Source organism: Alosa pseudoharengus, unplaced genomic scaffold (genome assembly GCF_046254945.1).
Source record: "Alosa pseudoharengus isolate Yale_2024_CS ecotype anadromous, Long Island Sound unplaced genomic scaffold, YU_APseudo_1.1 YU_APseudo_1.1_scf_18, whole genome shotgun sequence".
Lineage (NCBI taxonomy): Eukaryota > Metazoa > Chordata > Actinopteri > Clupeiformes > Clupeidae > Alosa > Alosa pseudoharengus.
This window is the reverse complement of record NW_027468650.1, coordinates 37,013,845-37,041,454: the sequence shown is the minus strand read 5'-3', so window position 1 is coordinate 37,041,454 and position 27,610 is coordinate 37,013,845. Positions and strand designations below refer to the sequence as shown.

The 27,610-nt window shown below is 41.9% G+C and overlaps 2 protein-coding genes across 2 annotated transcripts; both read left to right on the top strand.

The window, feature by feature from the left end:
• Window positions 1-22,632: 22,632 nt before the first annotated feature.
• Window positions 22,633-24,823, top strand: LOC143131544 (uncharacterized). The gene is made up of 6 exons (XM_076291186.1): window positions 22,633-22,637; window positions 23,706-23,859; window positions 23,939-24,107; window positions 24,225-24,366; window positions 24,454-24,624; window positions 24,727-24,823. Exons 1-6 carry the CDS (start codon window positions 22,633-22,635, stop codon window positions 24,821-24,823), a joined length of 738 nt encoding a protein of 245 aa, XP_076147301.1.
• Window positions 24,824-24,941: 118 nt separating this feature from the next.
• On the top strand, window positions 24,942-27,199 carry LOC143131543 (uncharacterized). Its single transcript, XM_076291185.1, has 4 exons — window positions 24,942-25,591; window positions 25,993-26,076; window positions 26,412-26,534; window positions 26,988-27,199. The coding sequence occupies exons 1-4, from the start codon at window positions 24,982-24,984 to the stop codon at window positions 27,197-27,199; spliced, it is 1,029 nt and encodes a 342-aa protein (XP_076147300.1). The 5' UTR covers window positions 24,942-24,981.
• The last annotated feature ends 411 nt before the right edge of the window (window positions 27,200-27,610 follow it).

The window sequence follows — 27,610 nt, the reverse complement described above, 5'->3', positions numbered from 1 at the left end:
TAGCAGGAGTTGACCTGTGGTGACCTTGACCTGCTTTTGCTCCAAAATTATCCTATAAAAAGTTTGTTGTGCTATTGTAGATATTTTCATGAATTCATAATCCAAAGCAATTTTGTGCATTCTCCATATCCTAGTTATTCATATAACTTGTTCTTGACCATGCATTGTGGACAAGAAATGTAATGCTGGTAACAATTCAGTGGCCAGCATTCGGATAGCAGCCAATTACCAGACCAGTTAAATTAAGTTTGACATTTTTGTTGAATAGTGGTATGTTAAAAAATCGATTCAATAAATACATATATTTTGGTCAAATTTGTACCTTTAATACAATATCCAGGTGTGATATGGAAAGTCCATTGCTGAATTAATGTTGACTCATTGCACCAGTTGCCCAACACTACTATTTTGTTGAACAATTTCTTCATATCCTGTTCCATTTTTTCCCTTTCAGACTGGAACTAGCATCTCATCCCTCTGTTCTAATGATGACTCTGAATGCCACGCCTCTCAGCCACAACTCCTATCCATTGGCAGCTTCAAGGATGCAATTCAGCAGTACATCATCGCTGGCAAGAATAAGGTCATCATTCCCCTTCAGGAAGATCTCACCGGCGCTGTAGACAAACTGTTCAAGCTGTTTTGGGTCTGTAACTTGTCGTATCCACCCCAACTTCACTCGACTTGTAGCCAAGATGGCTGCCCAAAAACATATCACTGTATGAATTAATTTTCCAAACACCTAAGTAGAGAACACAAGATTACACAAACCTCTGAAGATGAACCTCATCAAACCCATTTTGAAATCATTACCCTTAAAGCAACTGTTGAGATCCCCACCGAGGATAACATTGTTGAGGATAACATTGTTAATGATGGCATAGCTGAGCCCGAAACGTCTGCAGCCACCCCAAAGAGTGCTACAGCATCATTTGTTGCAAAAATGTATTCTGGGTCAAATGTTAATTTCGCTGCTGTTACCAGAACTGTTAACTATGTTAAACAATTAATGGAATCAACTGTTAGTGAATTACAAGATTCTGTGACTTCAACATTCAGAAAGTATTCTTGATGGGCTTAAGGCAGCCTTTGAACAAGAGTTGACTGACTAGCAATGTTTACGTGACTCATATGATCAGCTCAAATGGGCAAGAGTACAGAACAGGGTCCGTGCTCTCTTCGCAAAGCATCGTGGCGAGTGTTTATTTTGTTAAGTTATTCACCTCATACCAAACAAGCAGACCTTTTTAATGATTATTAATTTACTGGAAGTTCTGTATTTTGATTACCATTTCTATGCATATGTTGTTAAAGCGACAAAAGAATACAAAATTGTTACCTTAAAGGATTTACTTCATTTTAGGCCACTTGATATTGTTAAAGACTTCTGCTCAGATAAACTGTATATTAACCCTAGATACAAGATGGTTTAACCTCTTCATTTGTCTCTTTATGTCTCCTGATATGATTCAAAGATGTTTTATTCAGATAAACTGTATTTTTAAATACAAGAATGTGTAATTGTACTGATGTATGTTGTGTTGAAGGATTGTGGCATGTCATAATAAACTAATAATCTACATATACTGCTTATTCTCAACTTCATTTGTGGATACCAGTGGGTTAATACTGAAATAAATTAGCCTTCTAATATGCATAAATGACACATATATGTGTTTAAAACTATTACACTTTACTGACACAAAGTGTGTCGGAATGACACATTACTGTGTCAATATATGTGACACATCTAATGTGTTAAGTTGAAATTGACACAAAATGTGTCGTCCCTGAGCACACACATTAGATGTGTTGAAATTCTACACAATTTGTGTCATTTTTGACACATTACTTCTTAGAGTGTAGTAGGAAAATAAAACAGTAAAATCAAAATCTAATCAAAATCACATTTAACCTATACTGTATAATCCCTACAACATTTTTTTTTATCTATACTAATCTTATTCCTACATACAATATTTCTGTTCATCCATAATACACCTACTGCATAACCATATTCCTTTAAGCAATATCAGTTCAAATTCTTTTTTCTATGCTTACTAAAGTTACCTTTCAATTATTTGATCTTATCCAATAAAATGGTGGCTACATGGCAACTTTTTAAACACCAAAACCCCCTTGTCTTACTGTGTCATTGCTGATATGGTATGCCTCCTCTTTCAATAATTGAATGTGTAAAAGGGTGGTGTCTTCCAGTAAACTTACGTTACTCTCGGCATTATTGATTATGACTTCTGAACCAGCAGAAAGTAGATTAGGCTACCTTTGTGCAGAAAATAATGACACATCAAACATAATCATGAAATCTAAAAACATCAAATCGACCTTCTTCTAGGCATTACAGTATGGCCCTATCGCACACCATGCTAATATGGTTAAATGTAATACCAATGGTGGTGGCACTTGGAAAACCAAATATTTTCTGAGGTTGTATTCAGGATGAAAAGTTTGAGAACCATTAGCTGCTAGCTTCAAGAATGTAGGCTACTCCTTTATGAAACGTATTGCTATATGATGACCAAATTGATAATCTGTACTTTATTCTCTCTGCCAATTGTCAACAAAAAGTATTCTAATCGTGATTTCTAGTGTTTAATCCTACGTATGTCAAGTATTATAAAGCTTATCGGAGCATGGTGACATTACGAGAGCCAGATGTGTTGAAAACGGCAATGATGACGCGTCTGACAGTCCAACGCATACTTGAATGCTTGATATTCGGCTGAGAGGAAAAGATCCCTGATATAGTTGACTGCACAGGATGGAATCGGAATCCTATTCCTCCTTCCCAAATGCCCCCTCGCCCAAAGAGTGAACTGCCGGTGTTCCAGTTTAGATTGTGAGCAGATTAACTGGTGATATTTGCATAAAATCAGTGAATATTCAACAAGACCCTGCCTACTTCTTAATCTGCTCTGATAGTCACTAATTCGTAAAATAACTCTTAGCGTACATACCTGCTACTTATGGGGCGCTCCAGCGTCTCGAACATCCCTCAGAGAAAGCATTGCCATCCGAAATGATCTATGCATGGTGGTGCATTGTACACCCATCAATAAATGGTCCAGGTTGACCTCTCTGAAACAGATGGATTCCAGAGCAGTGTCCATGCTCCAGCAGCACCCACACACACACACCAGTCACTTCGACCCAAACGATCCTCCTGCAGGCCTACTGAAGGTGAAACTGGAGCCTGAAACTGATTGTCACCCATCTGGTGATATTCAGACACCACAGGCCTGTCCCTCACAGGCTCAAATGCATATCCCATGCCATTAAAATTACTCATTTTCCTGAGTGTGTAATGTGCTGCAGCTGTTGTCTAAAGACCTTCTCAGAGTCTACCATGCCAGTGACGTCATCGAAATTGACAGCGTTCTAATACTAACAAACGCATTTTTTTTTGTGTTGCTTAAAAAAGCTATGTATTGATTTTTGTTATTCAATTTTTTTGTGTAATTTATATGTAATTGTGATAACCAACACGTTATCAACGCTGATTCTTTCAGTTCAGTTCATCTTTAAAGATATATCTAGTATTGTATTGTATTCTGTTCTGAGGGCAGATCCACGATGTGTCACGTTAGAAATGTAGGGATGTAGAATGTTTTTCAAAATTCAAAATCATCCTGCTAGACCCACACATTGCTATTTTGGAGGGGGTGGGGTGCAACTTTGCCAGTTAGAACATTCATGCTTAAAGCAACACTATGGAGTTTTTCAACCTTCATAATATATTTCCAAGACCCTTGTGATGGTACATCGACTTACAATAGGTTGAATGACACGTATGCCATAGCCTGACGGGGTCTGTATCGCTTTTCCTGGCACTACGGAACTTCTGGGTGCGGGTAGTAACCCGAGTACAAAAACAACTACAAAATTTGACTGATCTACGGCATACCTCACTCCCCCCACCCCCATTTCCTCAAATTCGGACGTGAGAGAACTAGTGTTTGTTTGCCGGCTGTCACGCATGTATGTTGTTGTCATGGCCTAAGCAGTAACGAAACCGAAGAAGGGATAGGTTTTGTCGAAGGAAACTAGGAAGAGAAAGGGAGAGTGACAAAATCAAAGGCCGGACGATAGATAGATAGAGATAGATAGATACTTTATTGATCCCCAAGGGGAAATTTAAGGGTCTCAGTAGCATACAGACATCACACACAACATGCACTTATAAGTAACTTGCACAACATGCAAGTATAAGTAAAAACATATAACTAAACTCCACTGTACAATAAAGACAGTATAAGATAAGAAAGATAAGAAAACTAACAAAACTAAATACTAAATACACTATATAAATTAAATTAAGAAAGTCCAATGTGCTTGAGGGTGATCAAGTATAAGACGCTTGTAGTGACAGGGCCGGGACTGGTAAGGTGCTAAAGGGAGTGAGTGTCATGGTGAAGGTGCAAACAGTAGTCCAACCATAGTCCTTAGTTATGTGTGCATGGCAAGGTGCTCAAGAGAGTGAGTGTCATGGTGAAGGTGCAAAAAGTAGTCCAACATTAGTGCAACAGTGTAAGAGTAAGGTCTAGAGACCAGCATAAATATAGGAGAGTAAAGTATAATGTAGACAAGGTAAAATAAAAAATAAAAAACTATTTCAGTGCAAGAACAGGTTGAGGTAATAGGGTTATAGCCATTCATTCATTCAGTATTGTAGCAGAAGCCTGACCGCAGCCATTAGTGCTGGGCGGTATACCGGTTTATATTTTCGTTATGATATGAATTTTTAATATACCGCCATACCGGTGTATTTGATTACACAACGTTTGGAACGCTGCGCCGCGCGACAGTGTTTCAGACGGAACTTTTTTCACACACACGCATGGTGCCACTGCGAGGCATAGTGAGGGTAAACACATAACACCTTAAGTTTTTCCCCTGAAGTATGACCCTTAATTTCTCCTTAGGTAAGGGGTTTATTTAAGGGTGTTGCACAGAAATAATACCTTAAATTGTTTCTTTAGTTAAGGAAAAACGTTAAGGGATACTGCATTGACAAGGATTTACCGTCACGAAAATTCTGTTGAGATTGTTCAACAGTTGTAGCTGGCTAGTAGGTGATGTCGTTAGTTAGCAACCCACCGAACACAGTGAAGTTTAATGACCTTATCATTCATCTCACCTTAAGAATATTTGCTGAAATTATCCAGGTAGCAAGTAAAGCGTGTTATAGACATTACATTACATTACATTACATTACATTACATTTGGCTGACGCATTTTTAGCCAAAGCGACTAACAACATGGTAAACAGTTTAAGTTTAGAGCAATTCTCAACAATATTAGGACAATTTAAAAAACATTAGAGTACAGTAAGAATAAGTGCATCAGTGAGTGCTGTTTTTAACAGTTACGTGTCAGTTTAAGACGGCTGGTGAGTGCTAGGATCAGCAAGACTTGTTGTAAGTGTTGCTATGAGAGGAGATGTTCTCTAAAGAGCTGGGTCTTCAGGAGTTTTTTGAAAATGGAGAGGGATGTCCCTGCCCTTGTAGGAACTGGCAGTGTGTTCCACCAGCGAGGAACAACAGATGAGAAAAGTTTGGATTGGCCTGAGCGTACCGGAGGTAGAGCTAGACGTCGTTCGTCTGAGGAGCGCAGCGGTCTGGAGGTAGCGTATGTCTGTATGAAGGCATTCAAGTAGGTGGGAGCAGAACCGGAGACTACTTTGTAGGCAAGCGTTAGAGCCTTGAATTTGATGCGGGCCGCCATAGGTAGCCAATGTAGCTGGATGAGTAGCGGGGTAACATGTGCCCTCTTGGGTTGGTTGTAGACCAGGCGCGCCGCCGCGTTCTGGATCATCTGAAGTGGTTTCACTGTGCAGGCTGGGAGACCTGTCAGGAGGGCGTTGCAGTAGTCGAGTCGTGAGATGACTATTGCCTGAACCAGAAGTTGGGTGGCATCTTGATTTAAGTAAGTCCTGATTTTCCGTATATTGTAGAGTGCGAAACGGCATGACCGGGCGACTGAGGCAACATGATCTGAGAAGTTTAGTTGGTTGTCGAGAACAACTCCTAGATTTCTTGCAGTCCTGGTAGGTGAAACAGACAGAGAGTCAAATTTGATGTTGATGTCGTGGTGTATGGTAGGTTTAGCTGGGAGGACCAGCAGTTCAGTCTTTGAGAGGTTCAGCTGGAGGTGGTGTGCCTTCATCCATGTAGCTATGTCTGAGAGGCAATCCGAGATCCGTGCTGAAACCAAGGGGTCATCAGGTGGAAAGGACAGATAGAGCTGTGTGTCGTCTGCATAGCAGTGGTATGAGAAGCCATGCGAACGGATAATCTGTCCCAAGGAGGTGGTGTAGATAGCAAAGAGAAGGGGGCCCAGTACTGAGCCCTGGGGGACCCCTGTGGTGAGATGGTGAGGTGCAGATAGCTGACCAAGCCATGATACGTTAAACGAGCGTCCTGTGAGGTAGGATTCAAACCAGGAGAGAGCAGAACCGGAGATTCCCATGTTAGCGAGTATAGAGAGAAGGATGCGGTGATTAACCGTGTCAAAGGCAGCCGATAAGTCAAGCAGAATGAGTACTGATGACCGAGCGGTCGCCCTGGCTTCTTTTAAGGCTTCTGTTACAGACAGCAGAGCCGTTTCGGTAGAGTGGCCGCTTTTGAACCCAGACTGATTTGGATCCAGAAGGTTGTTCTGTGAAAGGAAGTCAGAGACCTGTTTGGAGATATGGAATAGACATGCACTGAGCAATACTAGCTGGCTAGTTAGAAATGATCCTGACTGTCATCAGTGCACCAAAACAAACTTTTTTGTTAATGTTTTGCCTAGCGAACCGAACCGAAGCTCATGGCAGGCTAACAAGACATCCACATCCACATGAAGTTAACGTTAGCCTACCACTAACGTCATGTAAACCACACAATAACAATACATTTCTAATAGGCCTATTTGACAGAGTAAGCATATTAACAGAGAGGTAAAAAAAGTATAATTATTGCAAGTTGCACTACTTTTTGTATTGGTTTTATACAAGATGTTCGTGAAATTTGCACAGTAAAACTGTATTTTGACTGCAATTGTCTTTGCATTCTGATTAGATTCTTCATTAGAATCATGAGTGGCTCTTTGTAAACAGCATCATTTTCTGGGGCCATGCAAAACTGCATTTCCACTAGTGTGGAGTTATTCTACATCATGACATTAAAATAGTCAATGTACTGCAGCAATTCCTCTCTCAACCTGTAGAAAATGCTGTGAACATCTGATTATGCATGGTAAAAAAATACCGTCATATACCGTGAAACCGTAAGAATTTTGAAAAATACCATGATATACATTTTTGGTCATACCGCCCAGCACTAGCAGCCATTGATCATGTGTGCTAATATAGCATGAAAAACAGTGTAGCAGTAAAACAGTAGTGAAAACATTAGGCTGTTTACATTAGTAAAACAGTAGTAAAGCAGTAGTGGGCAGTCAGTACTCAAACATGGAGAGGGTGGAGAGGCAGACAGACTAAGCAGAGAAGTCTATCTCCTCTTCCCTTTAGTGAACAGTTCAATGGCCCTAGGAACAAATGACTTCCTCAGCCTTTCAGTTGTGCATGGCAGTGAGCGAAGTCTCCAGCTTATCAAGCTCTTTTGGTTTTTGATAGTGCTTTAGAGCGGATGACATTCATTGTCCAAGATGTTGATCAGTTTGTTTAGGGTCCTTTTGTCAGATATTGAAGTGATGCACTCCAGTTCAGCTCCCACAGAGCCAGCCTTCCTTACCAGCCTGTCAAGTAGGGGTGGGCGATATATATCGTCTGCAATAATATTATGATTGTTGCTTTAACAATGTGCAAATTTACATTATCGAGTATTTAAATTACTTATGGGGGAAAAAAACTCTCGAAATCACGCATTGAAACCCCATACATTCACTAAATCCAGGAGGTGTATGCAAGAGAAGCCCCTTTGCAGCAGCGCAAGTGTCACATGATCGCTAGTGGGTCCACGTTGTCACATGCAGGCCTAATGTTTATTTTGTGTAGCGAGATCAAGACGTAGCCTACTTGGGATTTTGTGCAGCTACTTCTGTTCATGTAGCATTGATGAGACAGTCACATTTTTTCCTACATGGTATTATATGGAGAGAAAACATTTGCCTTTGAGTATTTTAATAGTCAGTTGTAAACAAAGAACTCTTTTGTAAATGGACTGAAGTTCGCTCTAAATATCTACGTGTATCGATTATGCTAACCGTTAGCATCTCTATGGGATTTCTCATATACATTAGCCATAAGCTAACGCATTCGTTTCTATTCTGTAACTAGGAATGCTAGCCTACATGATTTCTCTTAAACAAAACATCGAAGGAAATACCTGAGATGTACTCTGTTGGTCTGCTTAGTTTTACAGTGAATCCTAAGTAAAGGTTTTTGACTTTCTCTTGGGAAACTGTTAGGCCTAGTCATCTTCTCTAATGTAGCTGGCTAGACCATGTCATTGCCACACACACAAGTGGGGGCAAAATTGGAAATGTGTCATAGAGTGACAATGCATTGGTGTGATTTGGTTAAAAAGTCACAGGTTAGGTTATTGGTTATTATTGTATTGATGCTATTCATAATGAGCTGTAAAGTAACTCAGACTTTTACAATTTCTTTTAAAGGATATTGACTAATTATCGTTCGTTATCGTCAAAATCACAAAAAATATTGAGATATTATTTTTTGTCCATATCGCCCACCCCTACTGTCAAGTCGCCCAGCATCCTTCTTCTTTGTGCTTCCTGCCCAGCATACCACTGCATAGAAGAGGGCGCTGGCCACAACAGACTGATAGAACATCCTGAGGACGAGGATCAATATCAGCACTCGCTCGCTGGCATGAGCTAAGGAGGAGGGGTGCCCAACCAATGCTGACTTAATTGGTCTTCATGCTGTTGGACTAGTAAGTGTAGGCCTATTGCTTGCATATCTCTAGTTTTTCGAATTTGTTGTCTGCTTAGCGGAAGCTATCGGGTCCTCCATTTATCTTCATGAATCTAATGCTAGTAGACGAGCTAATTATCAATCTGGTAGATAGCATTCTCGTTTGAGCATTGCAATCGATGACATGCAAATCGCAAATGTTTGATCTAAAATCGCTAGCATTCTCGTTGTGAATTGAGCATTGCAATCGATGACATGGAAATCGCAAATGTTTGATCTAAAATGTTAGCCTAGAAATCTAGACGCACCCCTAGCGGCAGCAAATTACATTTGCTGCCAGGGCTAGTCTAGCAGCTCTCCGTTGGCTTGTGAGCTCCAGAAATCGAAACTTAATCAGGCCAATGAAATCGTGTATAGAGTCGTTAGGTGGGCTTAACATAATGATTGATGGCAGAGTTGCAACGGTTTGGCTTGAATTCCCTGCTACTTGAAAACAAATAAGATGGATGTTGCTGCTGGCGAACAGTGTGACACGAGTTAAGCTTTTATTAAGTTGGCAAACGTTTGAACTAGCCAACTAGCTCCGCTGGTGGGAAACGCATGGGACTCATAGCGCTGCCGCTGTCCTATTGCGTGCAGAGGGAATTTGAAAGACAACCGATTATCCCGCCCCTCGGACTGAGCACTGCGAACGGTGAGTGCCCAGACCCTACATTTTAAAGGAGAATTCCGGTGTGATTTTGACCTAAAGTGTTTTGAAACATGATACCGAGTGTGAACGTATGTCTCATAGCCCATCTCGGCTTGTCCCCTGCACTCCGAAATCTGGCGCTAGTTAGCCGATGCTACCAACAAGGCGGTCAATGGTGGTGCCTCGGCATCGGCATAGCCAAATAAATCACTGTTTTACACCATTTACGAGGTGCAATGTATCTCCACACTTCATTGGTAGACTTCCGAGGGCCCTGACATTTAAAACGAGACATTGAGAACTTTGAAAAAGCACTGGTAGTTTACTTACAAGACGATTTATACAGACAGTACCTTCACGAAGTTTAGCGTTTGCAGCCATCTTGAATTTAGTCACGATAAGTCGAGCGACAAGTAAGAATGAACAGGTATGATAAGGGATCAGATTCCAAAAATAATTCTGTGGAAATGCATGGATTACAGTTTCTTCCAGTAGCAGCAACTGGAATCCATGCATTTCCACGGAATTATTTTTGGAATCTTTTTTTTGGAATCTTTTTTAATTACGAAACTAGACACTCTAACACACCTTATATGTGAGTCTGGGAACTCTGTGATGAATTGAAATGAAATATATGACGATCGAAAACTCATGAAAAAGCACAATCTGGACATTTTATCTGGAAATTTTATCATAACTCAGTTGTCGCTTTGGGTCGAATCAGTGACGCATGCACGTCAGGTCAAAACCAGGCCATTTTCGTGGGTCTATCACTAGATGGCAGTCTCGCCAGGTCTCGCTGATCACTTCCCGGAAAGTTTACACAAGTAAGTAACATGCAACACTTCATATTTCATGAAAGACGTTATATCTCCATTTCTAGAAAAAAAAAACAGCGATTTTGATGAAAACTAGCCACTGTTTAGCTTGGGATTTCTCAGGAACAGAGGCGTGTAGAAATACACGGTTTGCACCCACCGAGAGCTTAAAGTCTCACCTTTTAATCGAGCCATTGTATGTGTTCATAGCTATAACACAGAATATGCTGTGGCTGTACAAAAATCATCAACAATGGTCTAGTCCGAGTTCTACCTGCGCTGTTTTTTCGCCTGGTGATCAGCTGTTCCCCCCCCCCCCTGCCAATTGCCATCAGCAAGGCCTTCACTGCTATTGGACTTGCTGTCTGCTTGTGTGGTGGAAGCTGTGCTGGACTGGCTGATGCATCAAGCCGTGTCGGAGTTTGTGTTTTGGCTATGGGGGGTTTTCAGTACACACCCCTTGAACTTCGACAGTTCGCCTCCACCGACACCATCAACATCGAGGTGCTCCACCTTTGCCGGGCAGCGGGGATCCTCCGGCGGAAACGCTACTTGCACAGAGGCGCAGGTCGCTCTATCATCCGTGCGACAGACGAAAGCATCCCTCCATCATCTCCATGGGATTTCTTGCCTAATCAACGCGGTTTTCCAGAGCAGTCCGCTCCCGCAAACAACTCAGTATCAGTGGAGAATCTACAGCGACCAACAACGCAGCGAGAATCTGTCTCTCACATCTTGGACAACTTCGATGGAGCTGCTGAGAATGTCACATCACCATGTCAGACTGCGCCTGAACCGCCGCAAGACCTTCATCCGAAGGTAAAAGTTCTCACAGCTGGTTCACCGCAGGAAGTTCTGCAGCATGCGCAAGACCCTCCTCCCGTCAAATTTGCGTTATTGAACGCACAATCTATTTGTAACAAGACTTTCATTTTAAACGACCGCTTCACGTCTCATCACCTGGACTTTTTGTTTATAACGGAGTCTTGGCTCAGCGGTAACGACGTCATTCCACTTGGAGAACTCTGCCCTCCTCACTGCAGCTTGATGAATTCCCCTAGGGCTACTGGTCGTGGGTTAAATGCTGCTATTCCGACATGCCGCTACTTAGACATTGGCGTCTAATTGTCGAAGTGGCGGCATTAACATTAATTTTCAGGCGTCCCACTACTGCGACTACTTGACCTTTTTTCAAATGTCCTGCCATTCCGACACGAGGTCATTAACAGTGCCATAGCCAGGATTTTTCAACGGAGTGCCTTTTGCGAAGTAGGCCTAGGGTGGGCCTTTATTTTTTTTATTCCAATATGGGCAGTATAGCCTAGGCCTACAGTAATCGTCCCAACTTTAAACAACACACGATTTCATCACAGCTCAGACGATTCATGGCAAAAAAAACAATAAAAGGCTACATTGATAAATAGCAGGGGCATCGACAGGATTGGATTCTATAATAGCCTACGCACAAGAACTTTAACCGAATGAAACCGAAAGGTTAGTCGCGTCTTTAAGAGTGCGCCTCACACACACCAGCTCCGTTGAACATTGCATTTTTTGTGTTTAAGAGCTAAAACAAGTTGATTAGAGAGTCACATTTGAAATGTCGGGTAGTCTAAATTATAGCCTATAGCGCGTGCATCTCAGAGGAAGAGATTTTGGAGAGAGAGAGAAGATTTAACCTAGGTGATGATTATTTGTGTCTGGTGGTAATTAGACTTATACCTACGAATTGTTTTGAATAAAAAAAGATAAGACAACAAATGAAATGTGACCCTGCAAGGCGAAACCAGTCGTTTTGGTAAAATTTACAAAATTAAGTTATTGTAGGCTACTCACACGAACGGCCATAAACTAAACTTTCCAATAATATTCATATCGAGGGTATTGCAAATAGTATTGGGTATTGGATAGTCGCCGACCCTCATTAGATGTGGATATTTGGAGGTAAGGATAGCCTTAAAGAAACAAGGTTATCGCAGTTGCTGTGAGACATACGGCCCTTCTCCAGTCTCTCTCAAAATCAAAACACACCCAATTCACGCTTGGACTTTTCGATTATGTTTCTAAATGTTGGGACTGATGGACACTGAACTCTGGGGGTTATTTGAACGTTCGTTGTGAAGTGGTTTACTGTAAAAGGAGCATCGGATATCCCGCCTGTCTGCACAATTCATGATAATGCATGCGCTAGCCTAGAGTCGAGAGAAAGAAGACTAAATAAATATGCAGACATGTTATGTGCAATTCAACAACTGCACGCATGACATATAAAAGATATAGGCCTAGCCTACATTATTGTGTAGTAAATTGAGTTTATCCAACCTGCTGGCAAGCCAAAATGCGTTGCACATGGCTTTATCATTGTCCTCTAAAATGCAATATAAGCAACTTGAATATATTGCACATTCAGTTTGAACACCCTGATGGACCCTGAACTCTGGGGGTTATTTGAACGTTCACTGAAGTGGTTTAGGCTACTGGAGCAAGAATTCCGCCCGTCTTTGCGCAATTGGCCATTGATTGACGGCCATTAATGAATTAATATAGGTGGCCTGCACGCACAGAGTTTGTTTGATGCATGGAGTTTCCGACCGTTTTCCCCTGAGAACTTAGAGAATAAAATGAGGAGAGATACCTGTGTTTTACATATAATGTGTAACATTTATTCACATGGCCAGTTCAAAATCACCTAAGGTTTTGATTGAAATGTGTGCCGATATCAATTATTGGGAAAAACATTGTTTGGAGTGGATGGCGGGTGGATTGTTGATGTAGCTGCAGGTGCAGATGACATGACTACAGCTCATCCATGCATCTAGGATGTTGGAATTTGATAGGATACAGTAACTGAGATAAATTGAAAATGAGGATTGGTATGTCGGAATAGCGGTACTAAAAAAAGTCGGAGTAGGGGCATGTCTAAATAGAGGCATGTCGTAATAACGGTATGTCGTAATAGAGGGTTGTCGTAATAACGGGATGTCGTAATAAAGAGTGAACCCCCTGGTGGTCGTGGAGGTGGTCTGCTGTTTATAATAACAACTTTAAATGTAGAATTGTACAAATTGATATGTTCTCCACTTTTGAGGTACAGCTTGTAAAGATAAATGCCACCCTCCTCTGTGCAGTAGTTTACCGACCACCAAAAATTAAGCTTAATTGTAATTTCATTCAAGAATTTGCTGATCTACTATCTTTTATGGCCTCTCGCTCTGACAATTTCATGATTTTAGGGGATTTTAACATTCACATCTGTTGCCCATCAAAACCTTTGGTTAAGGACTTTTTATGCCTTGTGGACTCTTTCAATCTTGTGCAATCTGTTATGGCCCGACACATCAGAAAGGCCACACATTGGACCTAGTATTGTCTTATGGTTTCAATGTTTCCAACTTAGAAATTATGGATGTTGGGGTCTCTGATCATTTTTTGATTTTATTTGAATCTATTTTGTCCTATTCCTTTGCCCGTTCTATTAATTCCACCACAGCCACAACATTCTCTAATACTTTCATCCTGTCTCACTCACCTACTATCTCTGTTGCTATTTCCACCTGCTCTGACATTGAAGAATTAGTCACTCTCTTTAATGCATCCTGTCTTGAGACCTTAGACTGTGTTGCCCTACTAAAACAAAAGCATAAGCTTATCAACAATAATGCTCATAGGCCTAAAGTTTTATTTAATACCATTAACTCTATTATAAATCCTGCCTCTGCGTCATCTACTCTTGCCCCTTCAACAGAAATCTGTGAGAAGTTCCTCAACTTCTTCATCAATAAAATTGAAAAAATAAAATCTCAAATCTCACCTCCAGATTCGGATCCCTCAGTGATAGAACTTTCACCTAGCTGCCTCCAACAGTTTCAGGCTATATCTTCCTCCCAGCTTTCTGAGGTGGTCTCCCATATGAAATCTACATCCTGCCACTTAGATGTTTTACCTGCACGCCTTTTTAAAGAAGTTTTTACCATCATCTGCCCTCTTGTATTGGCCATAATTAATCACTCACTAACCAATGGAGTGGTCCCCTCAGGTTTTAAACGTGCAATTGTGCAACCTTTACTTAAGAAACCTAACCTTGAGCCCAGTGACCTGAAGAATTATAGGCCTATTTCTAAATTACCTTTTCTGTCAAAGATACTAGAAAAGGTTGTCCTCTCTCAGTGTGGTATCCTGATATTTATGTTGCACTACCTGCAGTACCACGCCACACCACAAGAGGTTCAGTTGACCTTCAGGGTCATTAGGTATATTGAGTTGATGGAATACTTGATAGAAAAGTAATAACCTGCTGGTTGGATGCCCTGTCACGTTCGTAATGAAATAAATGATAACTACGATTATCCTGAGTGATTCAGTCTTTAAAACACTGAAGTTACCACATATTGGCGACGAGGATACTGGATTGATGGAATAAGTGCCGGTTTGAAGACGGATGCTACTGGATGAGTTCAGAGGGCTGAAGGTGGGACGAAGTTGCTAACAGAGAATTCGAGGGGCTAACAGTGGACCGGAGGATTCATAGAGACAAACGCAAAGATGACTACGGTGATAGGCACCCTTTCTGCCTTTGACGTGAAGGAACAGACATGGGAAGAGTATTGTGAGATACTAGAGCAGTTTTTTGAAGCTAACGGAATTGATGACCGAGAGAAGCAGAGAGCTATCCTCATCAGCGTGGTGGGACCAGCCACATACAAACTCATAAGGAACCTGGTGAGTCCAGATAAGCCCAGCTTGAAAACATACAGTCAGTTAAAAACTTTAATGAAAGAGCACTTCAACCCCAAACAGAGCGAAATCGTGCAGAGATATAAATTTGACTCGCGCTCCCGCCAGTCTACGGAGACCGTCAGTGCATACGTAGCAGAATTGAGACGATTAGCACATGATTGTAACTATGGTACTACACTGGAACAGATGTTAAGAGACCGGCTTGTGTGCGGTATTAATGATGACAGGATTCAAAGACGCTTGCTATCGGAAACAGACTTGACTTTTGAGAAAGCATTCAAAATTGCAGTAGCCGCAGAAGCTGCTAGTAAAAATGTTCAAGACCTACATAAGGCACCGTTAGCATGCAACAGCATGAAGACAGAGGGAACATTGAAAAAGGAGGGAGAATGGAAAAAGAGAGATAAAGAATGCTATCGATGTCATGGGAAGCAACACAGCGCAGCTGAGTGCAAATTTAAGGAGGCAAAGTGTCACTGTTGTGGGAAAGTAGGGCACATAGCTAAGGCTTGCCGAAATAAAAATAAAGAAGGCGCACGACCCATTGAAAAGAAAGCATACAGAGCTGAGCGGCGTTCACGTCCACATCGATCACACAATGTAGACTGTGGAAGGCAGGATGACGATAGATCTGAAGAGGAAGCATTCACATGAGCCTGCATGAAAACGGAGACATCAATTCAGAGAATAAAACCGTTTGAAGTGACTATGGAAGTGAATAAGAAGACAGTACATTTTGAAATTGATACAGGATGTAGTGTAAGCATAATGAATGAGATGAAGTTCAAGGAGATGTGGAACGAGAAGCAACGCCCTCAAATAAAACAAACTAAACTTTTACTTAAGTCATATACAGGGGAGAAAATCAAAGTAGCGGGGGTAGCCGAAGTTGAAGTAAACGGCAGGTAAAGACATTGCCCCTAGTGGTGGTTAAAGGTACAGGACCTAGCTTGTTAGGAAGAGGATGGCTAGAGGCGCTAAAGCTGAAGTGGGAAGAAATAAAAAATGTGAGAACAGAGGCACAGAGTCTTCAGGAAGTGCTCATGAGAAATGAGGATGTTTTCAAGCAGGAGTTAGGCATGTTGAAAGGCATGAAAGCAACCATTCGAGTGTCTGCTGAAGCACAGCCTAAATTCTATCGGCCCCGCTCAGTTCCTTATGCCATGAGGGCAAAAGTAGAAGAGGAGATAGATAGGCTGCTGAAGGAGGACATTATAGCTCCCGTTAAATACGCTGAGTGGGCTGCACCCATAGTTCCTGTCTTAAAGCCAAATGGTTCGGTCAGAATATGCGGAGATTACAAACTAACAGTTAACAGTGCCTCCTCACTAGAGCAATACCCTATTCCCCGTGTCGAAGACCTATTTAATACTCTGTCAGGATGGAAACAGTTCTCCAAGCTCGATTTAAGCCACGCCTATCAACAGATTGTAATGGATGATGCCTCAAAGAAATACTTAACAATAAACACACACCGAGGCCTGTTCACCTACAATAGGCTCCCTTTTGGAGTTTCATCAGCGCCCGCCATTTTCCAAAGAACAATGGAAAACCTGTTACAAGGCCTTCCAAGAGTAGCTGTGTACTTAGACGACATTATTCTGACTGGGAGAGATGAAGCCGAACATCTGAGCACGTTGGATGAGGTACTTAGGCGTCTGAAAGACGCAGGCCTGCGACTTCACAGAAGCAAGTGTGCATTTCTACGAAATGAGGTTGAATACCTTGGTCACGAAGTCAATGCTGAAGGCATACATCCCGTACAGAGTAAGGTGAGAGCCATAGAGGAAGCTCCACCGCCAACCACAGTGACGGAGCTAAAGGCATATCTGGGTCTGTTGAATTATTATAACAAGTTCCTCCCTAGTCTCGCTACACGCTTAGCCCCGTTACACAAGCTGCTGAGGAAAGATGTTTCTTGGACCTGGAACAACGAGCAGGAAGAAGCTTTTCAGAACTCAAAACAGTTGCTGAAGTCAGCTAAAGTCCTAGGTCACTATTCAGCGGACAAAGACTTGGTGCTGGCGTGTGACGCATCGCCATACGGAATAGGCGCCGTACTGTCACATGTCATGGAAGACGGTAGTGAAAAGCCTTTAGGTTTCATGTCACGCAAGCTAACACCAGCAGAGAAGCGCTACTCACAGCGGACGAACATTCACAATCAGCACTGACCACAAACCACTGATATCACTCTTTCACGAAAAAAAGCCAGTGCCACAGATGGGGTCACCAAGAGTGCAGAGGTGGGCAACACTCCTGAGAGCTTATGAGTACAAAATCATATACAAACCTGGGAAGGAACATGCAAATGCAGACGCACTGAGCAGGTTGCCACTGCCACAAACAGGGGAAGAGGACGACACAGACCAGGTCCTCATGTTGGAGGTCATGGAGGACCCACCTATCATGACAACACAGGTTAGACAGTGGACAGCTAAGGACGAAACACTCTCCCAAGTGCTAGTCTGGTGTCTGAAAGGATGGCCAAGAGAGGTGGATACAATGTACAAACCCTACAGTCAGAGAAGACTGGAGCTGAGTGTGAAAGATGGGTGTGTGCTCTGGGGGGCGAGAGTGGTCGTTCCGCAGAGAGGTAGGAAAGCCATTTAAAAACAGTTACACCACACACACCCAGGTATATCTAGAATGAAGGGCTTAGCACGTTCATACGTTTGGTGGCCAGGAATGGATTCCGAAATTGAGAAAGAAGTACAGTCCTGCCATACGTGTCAGGAAAGCAGAAATCCTCCAGCAGGAGCGCCGCTACACCCATGGGAGTGGCCTGAGACACCCTGGAGCCGACTGCATATTGATTACGCCGGCCCTTTTCTAGGGGAAATGTTTCTTTGTCATTGTAGATGCACACTCCAAATGGATTGACGTGTATCCAGCAAGTACAGCAACAAGTCAAGTTACCATCGAAAAGCTCAGACAGTGCTTTAGCATACATGGCCTGCCCCAGACCTTAGTATCGGATAACGGAACTTGCTTCACAAGCCAAGAGTTTAAAGCATTCCTGAAACAGAATGGCATACAGCACATAACATCCGCACCCTTCCATCCAGCGTCGAACGGCCTAGCGGAAAGAGCTGTACAGTCGTTCAAACAAGGAATAAAGAAAATAAAAGGAGACACTTTGGAAACAAGAATAGCTAGATTTTTGTTCAATTATAGAATCACACCGCAAACCACGACTGGATTGTCACCAGCTGAAATGCTTATGTCCAGGAGATTGCGCTCCACACTGGATCTTCTACTACCTGATGAGAAGTCAAAGATACGTGAGAAACAACTCAAGCAGAAAGAACAACATGACACACACAGTAAGTGGAGGAGTTTTTCTCCTGGTGATGATGTGTACATCCGAAACTACAGTCATGGACCGCGTTGGATACCCGCGGTCGTTGAAGAGAACACAGGACCTGTATCTTATACAGTACAGACCGGAGATGGACGAGTCATGAGACGCCATGTTGACCAAATCAGAAAAAGGCATGCAACAGTGAGCAGTGAAACGCCCATTCCCGAGGTGACTGTGGAGCCTACCAGTCTTCAGGTTCCAGATCCAGTTTTGGAGGCCCTGCCTGCAGACTCTGCTGTCACTACTTCGGTCTGAGAGAAAATGACTGTTCCTGAGACAACCCAAGCATACCCTTCAGCTGTTGAACAGCCAGATGCAGAAGTAGATCCACTGCCTGTGCTGCGCCGCTCCGAGCGCACAAGACAGACTCCTGCTTACCTGAAAGACTTTGTGAAATAGTAGTGAGATCTCTCAAGCAAGAGCAAGAATGTGCTCTGGGACTCACTGGAAGGATGGTAGTCTACCCACCTTCCTAGTTGTTTCTGTTTCTAATTCTGTTCTAGTAAAAAAAAAAAAAAGAAAGAGAAACGTGAGAGTTTGCCAGAATGTGTATGTTTGTGTTAACTGTGAGATCAGACAGTCTAGGAGTGTTTGATGTTGATGTAGTTTTGTTTTCTGTGTTAACAGGATTAAGTACAATGTCACCCCTACAGTACAATTGGGATTAGTTGGGGGAATACGTGATGTTTAATCACTGGAGTAGTTTTTCTCTTAAGGGGGGAGGGATGTGGTATCCTGATATTTATGTTGCACTACCTGCAGTACCACTCCACACCACAAGAGGTTCAGTTGACCTTCAGGGTCATTAGGTATATTGAGTTGATGGAATACTTGATAGAAAAGTAATAACCTGCTGGTTGGATGCCCTGTCACGTTCGTAATGAAATAAATGATAACTACGATTATTAGGGCTGTAACGATTTACGATTCAAAACCGAAATCGCGACATTCATATCCACGATACTGTGTCGCGGTTTGAAAAGGCAGAATCGCGACACACCCTTTCTAGTGTTTCACGCAGTGCTTTGCAGCTTATGCAAAAGCAACCCACAACTCCCGCTTTACTTATCGGTAGCCTACGTTGTCCAAAGACAAATAAATAAATAAATAATAATTTCATACCTCTCCTTGCTTTCATTGTAGACTATGTGTGCAATTTTACCAAACAGTATAGAAGTAAACCCCCTCTCCTTGCCCCGCTCCCTCCCTCTCACTCTCCTGCTCAATGAACACGCGCGACTTAAATAAAACATTCACAATCGTGAAAGCAAGGATCAGACGACTAGCTAAATTACTATTAAATCCGCTTAGCATCATTAGCATGCTGCACATATTTGTTTAAAACTCATGCATTGAAGTTGACTGATCATCTCAATACCAACGTTTCCCAAAAGGGCCTGTCCCAAGGAGAACAAGTATTACCTTGAAACTTAAACACACATGGGGAAACTGAACAGTCCCATCAGTAGACTATGATAGGCTAAGCTATATGCTACTTTGTTTACAATATTTCCAGGCTTCAACCAGACAGCTGAATTAAAGAGGTAGAGTTGTAATAAAAAAATAGTAGGCCTAGGCTATAGGCTAATCTGAGGTATGAAGCATACCCAAGTCATGGGTAAAGCACCGCAAGTTGATCTGATTGGTTATTGTCATCTCGAGTTTTTATTGGTCAATTCTATGAGTTCGGCTTAGTCCGTCTTGTTCCGGCCGATGACCTTCGGAGACAATGGGTATGTTCGTCTTTTCAATGAATTGTTAAATGTTCTGCACGACGCATTGTGTTATTAGAATGTAAAAGTTAACAAGTGCACGCAGCCATGTTTCAAGACAAGTTTGTGTGCGCGGGTTGTCATAAACTTGGTAACTGCATAAACTTTCTCACTAAAACGCTCCTTTTTAAAAAAAAAAAAAAAAAATTCTTCTACTGTTAAAGCCTTCGTATTTCGTGTCATTCCATAGTTTGGATATTATTGTAGCGACATCTATTGGACAGGCGTGTATCCTTATTCTATGATCAGAGCGCAGCGTAGCCTACATTACTTCAATTACTTCAAGTTAAATATTGCAAACGTGTGACAGTAAATATAGACCTATGATTAGGCATTTGTCTAATATGTTAATTAAACATACATTTTAGAAAATCGCTGGCATGTATTGAAAGATGTTCAATGGTTGTTTGTAGCCAGAATATTTGTCTCTGAAATGCTCTTTCCACTTTTACATCTGTTATGGGTTTTCAAAGGAACAGGCTGGCTCAGAAATGCATCAGGCACCAGAACTGTATCTATTTTATGTTTTTGTTTATTTGATATGATCATCTCAGGCATGTGACACATAACATTAATGTGGCTCATAAACATTTTTCTCCTAAACGTTTTTGTTTAAAATCCTTTGCAGTGCAAAAAAAAAGAAACCTTCTAAAAAAAATAGCACATATACTCCAATAGCATGTTTTTACTGCTACACTGTTTGCATGCTATATTAGCACATATGCATAACCCCTCCCTTCCTCCCACAGCCTGGATTGTAGCCGTACTTAATACCTATTACTCACTTTATACTTAATACTTGACCAATGGCTGTAACCCTATTACTTCAACTTGTTCTTGCATTGATATAGTTTTTTTATATTACTTTGGCTGCATTATTCTCTTATGTCCATATTTATTTTATGCTGGTCTCTAGACTTTATTCTTGTACTGTTGCACTGTTGGACTTACTTATTTGCACACTCACTCTTATAGAGCACCTTACCATGCACACAGAATCACAGGCTCAGTCCCTATCTATCTATCTATCTATCTATCTATCTATCTATGTACTTTCCTTGTGTGCCACTTTTCTACTTTCACTCAGGTGTTAATGTTTTAGCAAAATCTCTATTTGTTCCAACATGTTTCTATGATACAGCTTCAAGAAAAAGAGCCCAGGACATGACATCCCAATTCACTGGCCAGTCATTTCTAGGAATAGACTGGAACAATGTTCCAGTTGTCAAACAGAGGAGGAAAGTGAAAAGGGTAAGGTTTGAAGTAGTGTATCCTTAAACCGAATGATGTCAATGTCTTGTTGAAGCATTTTTTTTCAAACTGAATTGATTTTAACAGACACATTGGGCACCTGTGGCTGTGCCTGTGCCTCTGGCTGAACCAGTGACTGCTGCAACTTCCTTTATCGGTACTCCAATTTCTTTTCTATTTCTTTATTGTTCATAGCTCACTCTGTCATATCATACAGTATGTTGTGACTAGTTGTTGTTATTTTTTGCTCTTGGGTTTGCACTTAGGTCACCACTGTCACTTTGAGCAACTGAACACAACTAATCACTTAAATCAGAGATTTTACAGAGATAATTAAAATGAGCTCTTTTCCCTGACAGACTTGTCTCCACTTCCGGTGGAATCACACTACCCTTCTGATACTGGTAAGTGTTAAATCAATCAGCAGACTAAGACCCTCAAAGTGCTGTTAATAAGTTAAAAATGTTTTGTTTTCTTTGTGTTTGACTTTCAGCAGATTCTCAAGAAATACTAAACACAGGCAGTGCATGTAAGTTGGCAAAGATTTCCTATGCTAGTCTAGTGATGGCAAAGAATAGACTTGAATGTTACATGTATACATATTTGTATAGATGTTTAGTTCATCATGTCTTTTAACCTATCTTTTAATTATTCTATTACTGTATTTTTATGTACTTTACTTTTTTACCCATTGCACTTTTATGCTTTTGCTTTTGTTTACTACTATTATTTGCTTTTGTCTATGTAAAGCACATTGATTTATCCCTGTGTATGAAATGTGCTATGAATAAACTTACCTTGCCTTGCCTATATGAGCTCAAGTATTTCTATGTTTTAATCCTGTTCTCTCTTTATTTGTAGTTATTTCAAGCACAGAAGAATTACATGTATCAACTGTAAGTAAAAAAGGCTGTCTATTCAAAATGGCTGTCATGTTTGTTCATAAGACAAGCTGATGTGATGCTGATGTGATGTGCTGATGTGTGTTTTTCAGTCATCTGACGAAGGCCGGTATGTGCAGCAGCTGCTGCTTTCAGATGAAATCATGCTGTGCAGCAGTTCTGTCACAGAACAGATATATCTGTTAGCACAGTGTCATGGAGTGAGTTCCACAGAAGTAAGTTTTGATCTCACCTTATCAATCATATGTTTTTAAGATTAGTATCTGAACTTTCTGGCACAATTTCTAATATACTTGTTTTCATGTAGATGCCAAAGTATGTCATGGTCAGCCGGCAGGCCATGGAGTATTCAGATGGTTCAAAGTGGTGCTATTGCTGCACTTGTAACAGCATGAGGGCCAAGGATATATCTGCCTGCAGGAACAAATCTCACTTGACATGTACAGGTATAATAAAGCTACTGTCTTTCTCTACATTACCACAGAGTTAATTAGAAACAAGTATTGTTGCAAAACATGTCATTATTGCTCCTATTTGATTGATCTTTTGTAGAATTTCTGAGTCTCTATCCGAATTGTGTCCATGCAAAAGCATTGCATGCGATCGTAGGAGATGAGATGAAGAATGGTAAGTATTACAAATAAAGACGTGAACTGGTTCATATTGATTTTCTAATGACGGAGTGTATGGACCCTTTCAAGAGAGTTCCATTATCAGCATCATAGTTGGCCCCACAAGGCTTCCTTTTTAACATTCCATATGTTATCTTAATGCAGAGGAAGTAGATTGGGGCCCAAATAGAACGTTCAAGCATTGTTTTTGTTTTTATTGTTAAAAGGGTCTATAGAATTGCATATCATATTAACCTATTAACCCTTTTCAGATTATGTAGATTCTGACATGCAGCCAGTGGATGTAAGTTCAGCATGTTCAATACTTATCACTTCACTTCACTTCACCTTGATACAATGAAAGAATATGTTTGCACCTGCATTAAGTTATTAGTAACAGTAATATTGTTCTACAACAACACTTAGTCTTCTCATTATCCAAAAAGATCTTTGATAATGGAAAATTGACTTGGTGTAATAATTTATACATGTCTGTAAGCAATATAACATGTGATTTTGTGCTTTCAGGCCTCGAGACATACTCATTCCAATCCCTTTTGATTCGACCAAATATGTCTTCAAAGGGAGACAGGGGTTTACTGTAGTGGCAGGCAGAGACAGGAAAATCTATTGTTTTCTTTGCTCCTGTCACTACAGCTGCACCCATGTGAAAGAGCTCAAAGCCCTCCATCAGGTGCCAGAGGTGTTAGAGTTCATTCAGGGCGTGGAGTCAACCACTGTCTATAGGGAGAGGGCTATTGCAGTGGTCTCCGAAGACAACATCTGTTTTCAGATTGCGGTGGAAGAGCAGGTGTGCTCAAATGTACCTTTTTCAAAAGCTATACCCTACAGACAAATTGATTGTAGACTAATGTTTAATGTGTGTGCAGGTTGTCTACTCAAACCCTCCAACAGAGCTTTTTGAAAGCGTAGGTGGGGTGCTGCAGCTCATTCCACCTACAAAGTCCACGTGTGGGTGTGGAGCTACAATGAGCCAGACACCTGTATTAGACGGACAGCCCCTCCTGTTCTGCAGCACTGCTGTGTTCCGTGCCCAGAGTATGTGGTTTCCAATGCTATCCCCATAATTTCAGTTGGTACTTTACAAAATGAAAATGTGTAATATTAATATATAAAGGTCATAATAAATAACCTTCACTTTTTTATCTAATTTAGCATACAAGTACATATGCATGGACAGCACATGTAACACATCTCATTGTTTTGATGGAGGGAAAACATTTATTTTGAACATGGGGTCGTTCCTCATCCATCATGCAGTGCTGAGGGATTACATGTTCCACTTTTTATTTTCTGGGTAAGTCATCTTGGATTCTTTATTGTGAGCTTTATCTTTACTCTAACCTAGTGTTGAATTGTATATTATGTCTCCATATCAAAACAGAACATCAATGTTTAACTACTTCCGGGTATGGGAAGCGCGCCAGAGGGACTCTGGAAGTCATTTTTTCCTAACATACCACAAGTTCCGTATGGCGTGGCATGCCTTCCTGGGCCTCCTGGAGCTGGACACCAAAGAAGGCTTCCAGTGCCCGATTTGTCAGGATGAGCCTAAGTACTGAATATTTCTGAGGCCCTTTTTCATTGAATGCATAACTCACTAATATGCTAAATCAGTTAGTGATAGTGAATGTTAATACCTGTATCCTCACTGTAGAGAGCTTGTAATGGATGGCACTACCCTTGGGTACCACCAAAGGTACAAGGAGGAACCCCAAGAATCAGAGGACAGTTTTTTGGGAACAGGGAGATAAGTACTCTTGCATCTTTTGCTTTTATGAAATGTCTTTTTGTCTTTAATCCTTTATGTAAAATACAATAATTTCTGCTTATAATTTGTAACAGTGATATTTTTTTCCTAAGCACCAGTCACATTGACCGTATCATCATCCCCTCAAAGAAATTGAGGGACATGCTGAATAAATACAGCCAGGGTGGTTGCACAGCCGAAGAATTTAAGCAGATGCAAGCTGAGTTCAACAAGACAGCCAGCTTTTTGTCACCTCTGCTGGAGTTCCTGGGCAGGAGCGGGTACACTGACCGTGCACCTGAGCCGTACCATCATCTCCTAACTGAGCTGTCCAAGTCGTCACCAATGTGTGCTTTGCTGCATCCCTGTGACGACCTGGACCAGCTCATCGAAGACCTACACAATGTGAGGCCAGGGGACCTCACGAACCACACTAATACATTGCGCCGGCTGCATTTACACTGCCCCCTACTGTGGCAGCTAGTGGCAGAACTGGGCTGTATGAAGGAGGAGATTCTGCCCCTTGTACAGCAGATGTATATGGTGGCCAAACAGGCATTCATCAGCCAAAAAGAGGGAGCACAAGGCACCTGTGCTATTCCTGGAGAGAAAAACCTCCAGTGTTTTCCCCACCTCCCCATGAAAAGGCCAAGGGGGAGGTTTCTCTTGGATACTGTGAGAAAGCCGGAGGGTCCTGCTGATGGGTGCAGGAAGTATTCAGGTCACCACTCTACCCTGATCCCAGGACTTTTTACTCTTTTCTGCGGCCATGGTAAACAAGCTTTTTTTTGTTTTTCAACAATGCTTCTTAAATTTAAAAACATTGCAAATATACTGCTCAAAAAAATTAAGGGAACGCTTACAGTTTTCCACAATTGTTAAACACACATTTTTTGAAACCTTCCACCCTTTTCTCCATTCTCAAACTACATTCACAGAATGTCTGACAGTTCTTGCAAAACACTCGCCTCAAAAGTTTGACTTGTGCTCAGAACCAAACAGTGTCAGAGTACCGATCCAGTGTATGATTGAAGTGTTCCCTTAATTTCTTTGAGCAGTATATTTTGGTCAGTCTTAGCTGAAATAATTCTGTGAAATAATATTACAGTAATGCCACACTGTTTTAGATATAACATTATATGTCACATACCGCTACACGTTTTTTGTCCACAGGAGTGTGTTATGGATTCTCAGTCATGGAGAGCAGTGAATCTGTAAACATCCCCTTCACCATCTTGAGGACCAGATTCCAGACAGGTGAAGTAGGCTTAACATTTTTAAAAAGTAGTAAGTAAAAGACTGTGGAAGGATTCCAGTGAAAGTAAATTAACTTTCAACTATGTAACACTGATACTGACTGGTTGTGGATGTCATCCAACTGGGAAAATGCCCGGTATGCCAGATGGCCAGTCCAGCCCTGCCATTAACGCAGCCATTGGTTCTGTACTCTCCTATCTGTAATTATGTGCAGCGCACCTCATGTCGGATACACGGTTGTGATTGGCTTGAATTCTTATGTACTAACAGGTTGGTCTTGGTTTTTCTTGGTTTACCCAGGCTAAGTATACACACCTGCATCTTGTTTCTTTCAGGCCCCCGCGTTGTTATTTACGACAATGCGTGCAAACTTCACAGTTATGCTTTAAACAGGGATCCGGAATTCTTCAAAACGACCTGGTTCCTTGTAGACCGACTGCATTGGAGAAATCACTCTGGTACATCATGTTTATGATAAATTCAGTATGCAAAGATAGATAGGGATACTGTGTGTGCAGACAGTAAGCTTCAGTCCCCAACACAACAAGATACATACTTGCTTGTTCACCAACAATTCAGGTTGCAAGATAGATCAGACTTGCTTGTTCACCAACAATTCAGGTTGCAAGATAGACAGAGAAATACTAAGACGAAGGGAGGAAAAGAAAAACGGGCGGATAAAGAAATACAGATACATCTGGGGCGGTGGTAGCATAGCGGTTAAGGAGCTAGGCTAGCATGCAGTAGCCTGAAAAGTTGTGGGTTCAACCCCGACTTTGTTCCGGGGACATTGACCCTTGTAATATAATTGGTATATACATTGATGGCTTGCATGAACAATGTCCTATCAATGAAATTATAATACAATGTAAGTAACATTCACTTGATATTTCTTTTGGTATTGCGTACAGGATGCAACTGTGGATATAATGCGGACCTGTACCCACAGTTCTCTGGTGTGAACACTCAAATAGCTGAGCAGTTCAACTCCAGATTGAAGAGGTTGAAATACCATCTACCCTACATGTCCCGTGATCATTTTATCAGGCACATTCAGCTATACCTCTGGTACCATTCCAGAAATACTGTCTTGCAATGTGCATCTACCCTACCACCCCCATGAAGTAAGGACGCTGGGGCACAGCGCCTCTCACCCCCTCACCCCACCCCACCCCCGTGAGGTAAGGACGCTGGGGCACAGCGCCTCTCACCCCCTCACCCCACCCCACCCCCGTGAGGTAAGGACGCTGGGGCACAGCGCCTCTCACCCCCTCACCCCACCCCACCCCCGTGAGGTAAGGACGCTGGGGCACAGCGCCTCTCACCCCCTCACCCCACCCCCGTGAGGTAAGGACGCTGGGGCACAGCGCCTCTCACCCCCTCACCCCACCCCACCCCCGTGAGGTAAGGACGCTGGGGCACAGCGCCTCTCACCCCCTCACGCTGGGGCACAGCGCCTCTCACCCCCTCACCCCAGCAGCAGCGGCACCTCCAGCAGCAGCAACAGCACCACCAGCACCACCAGCAGCAGCAA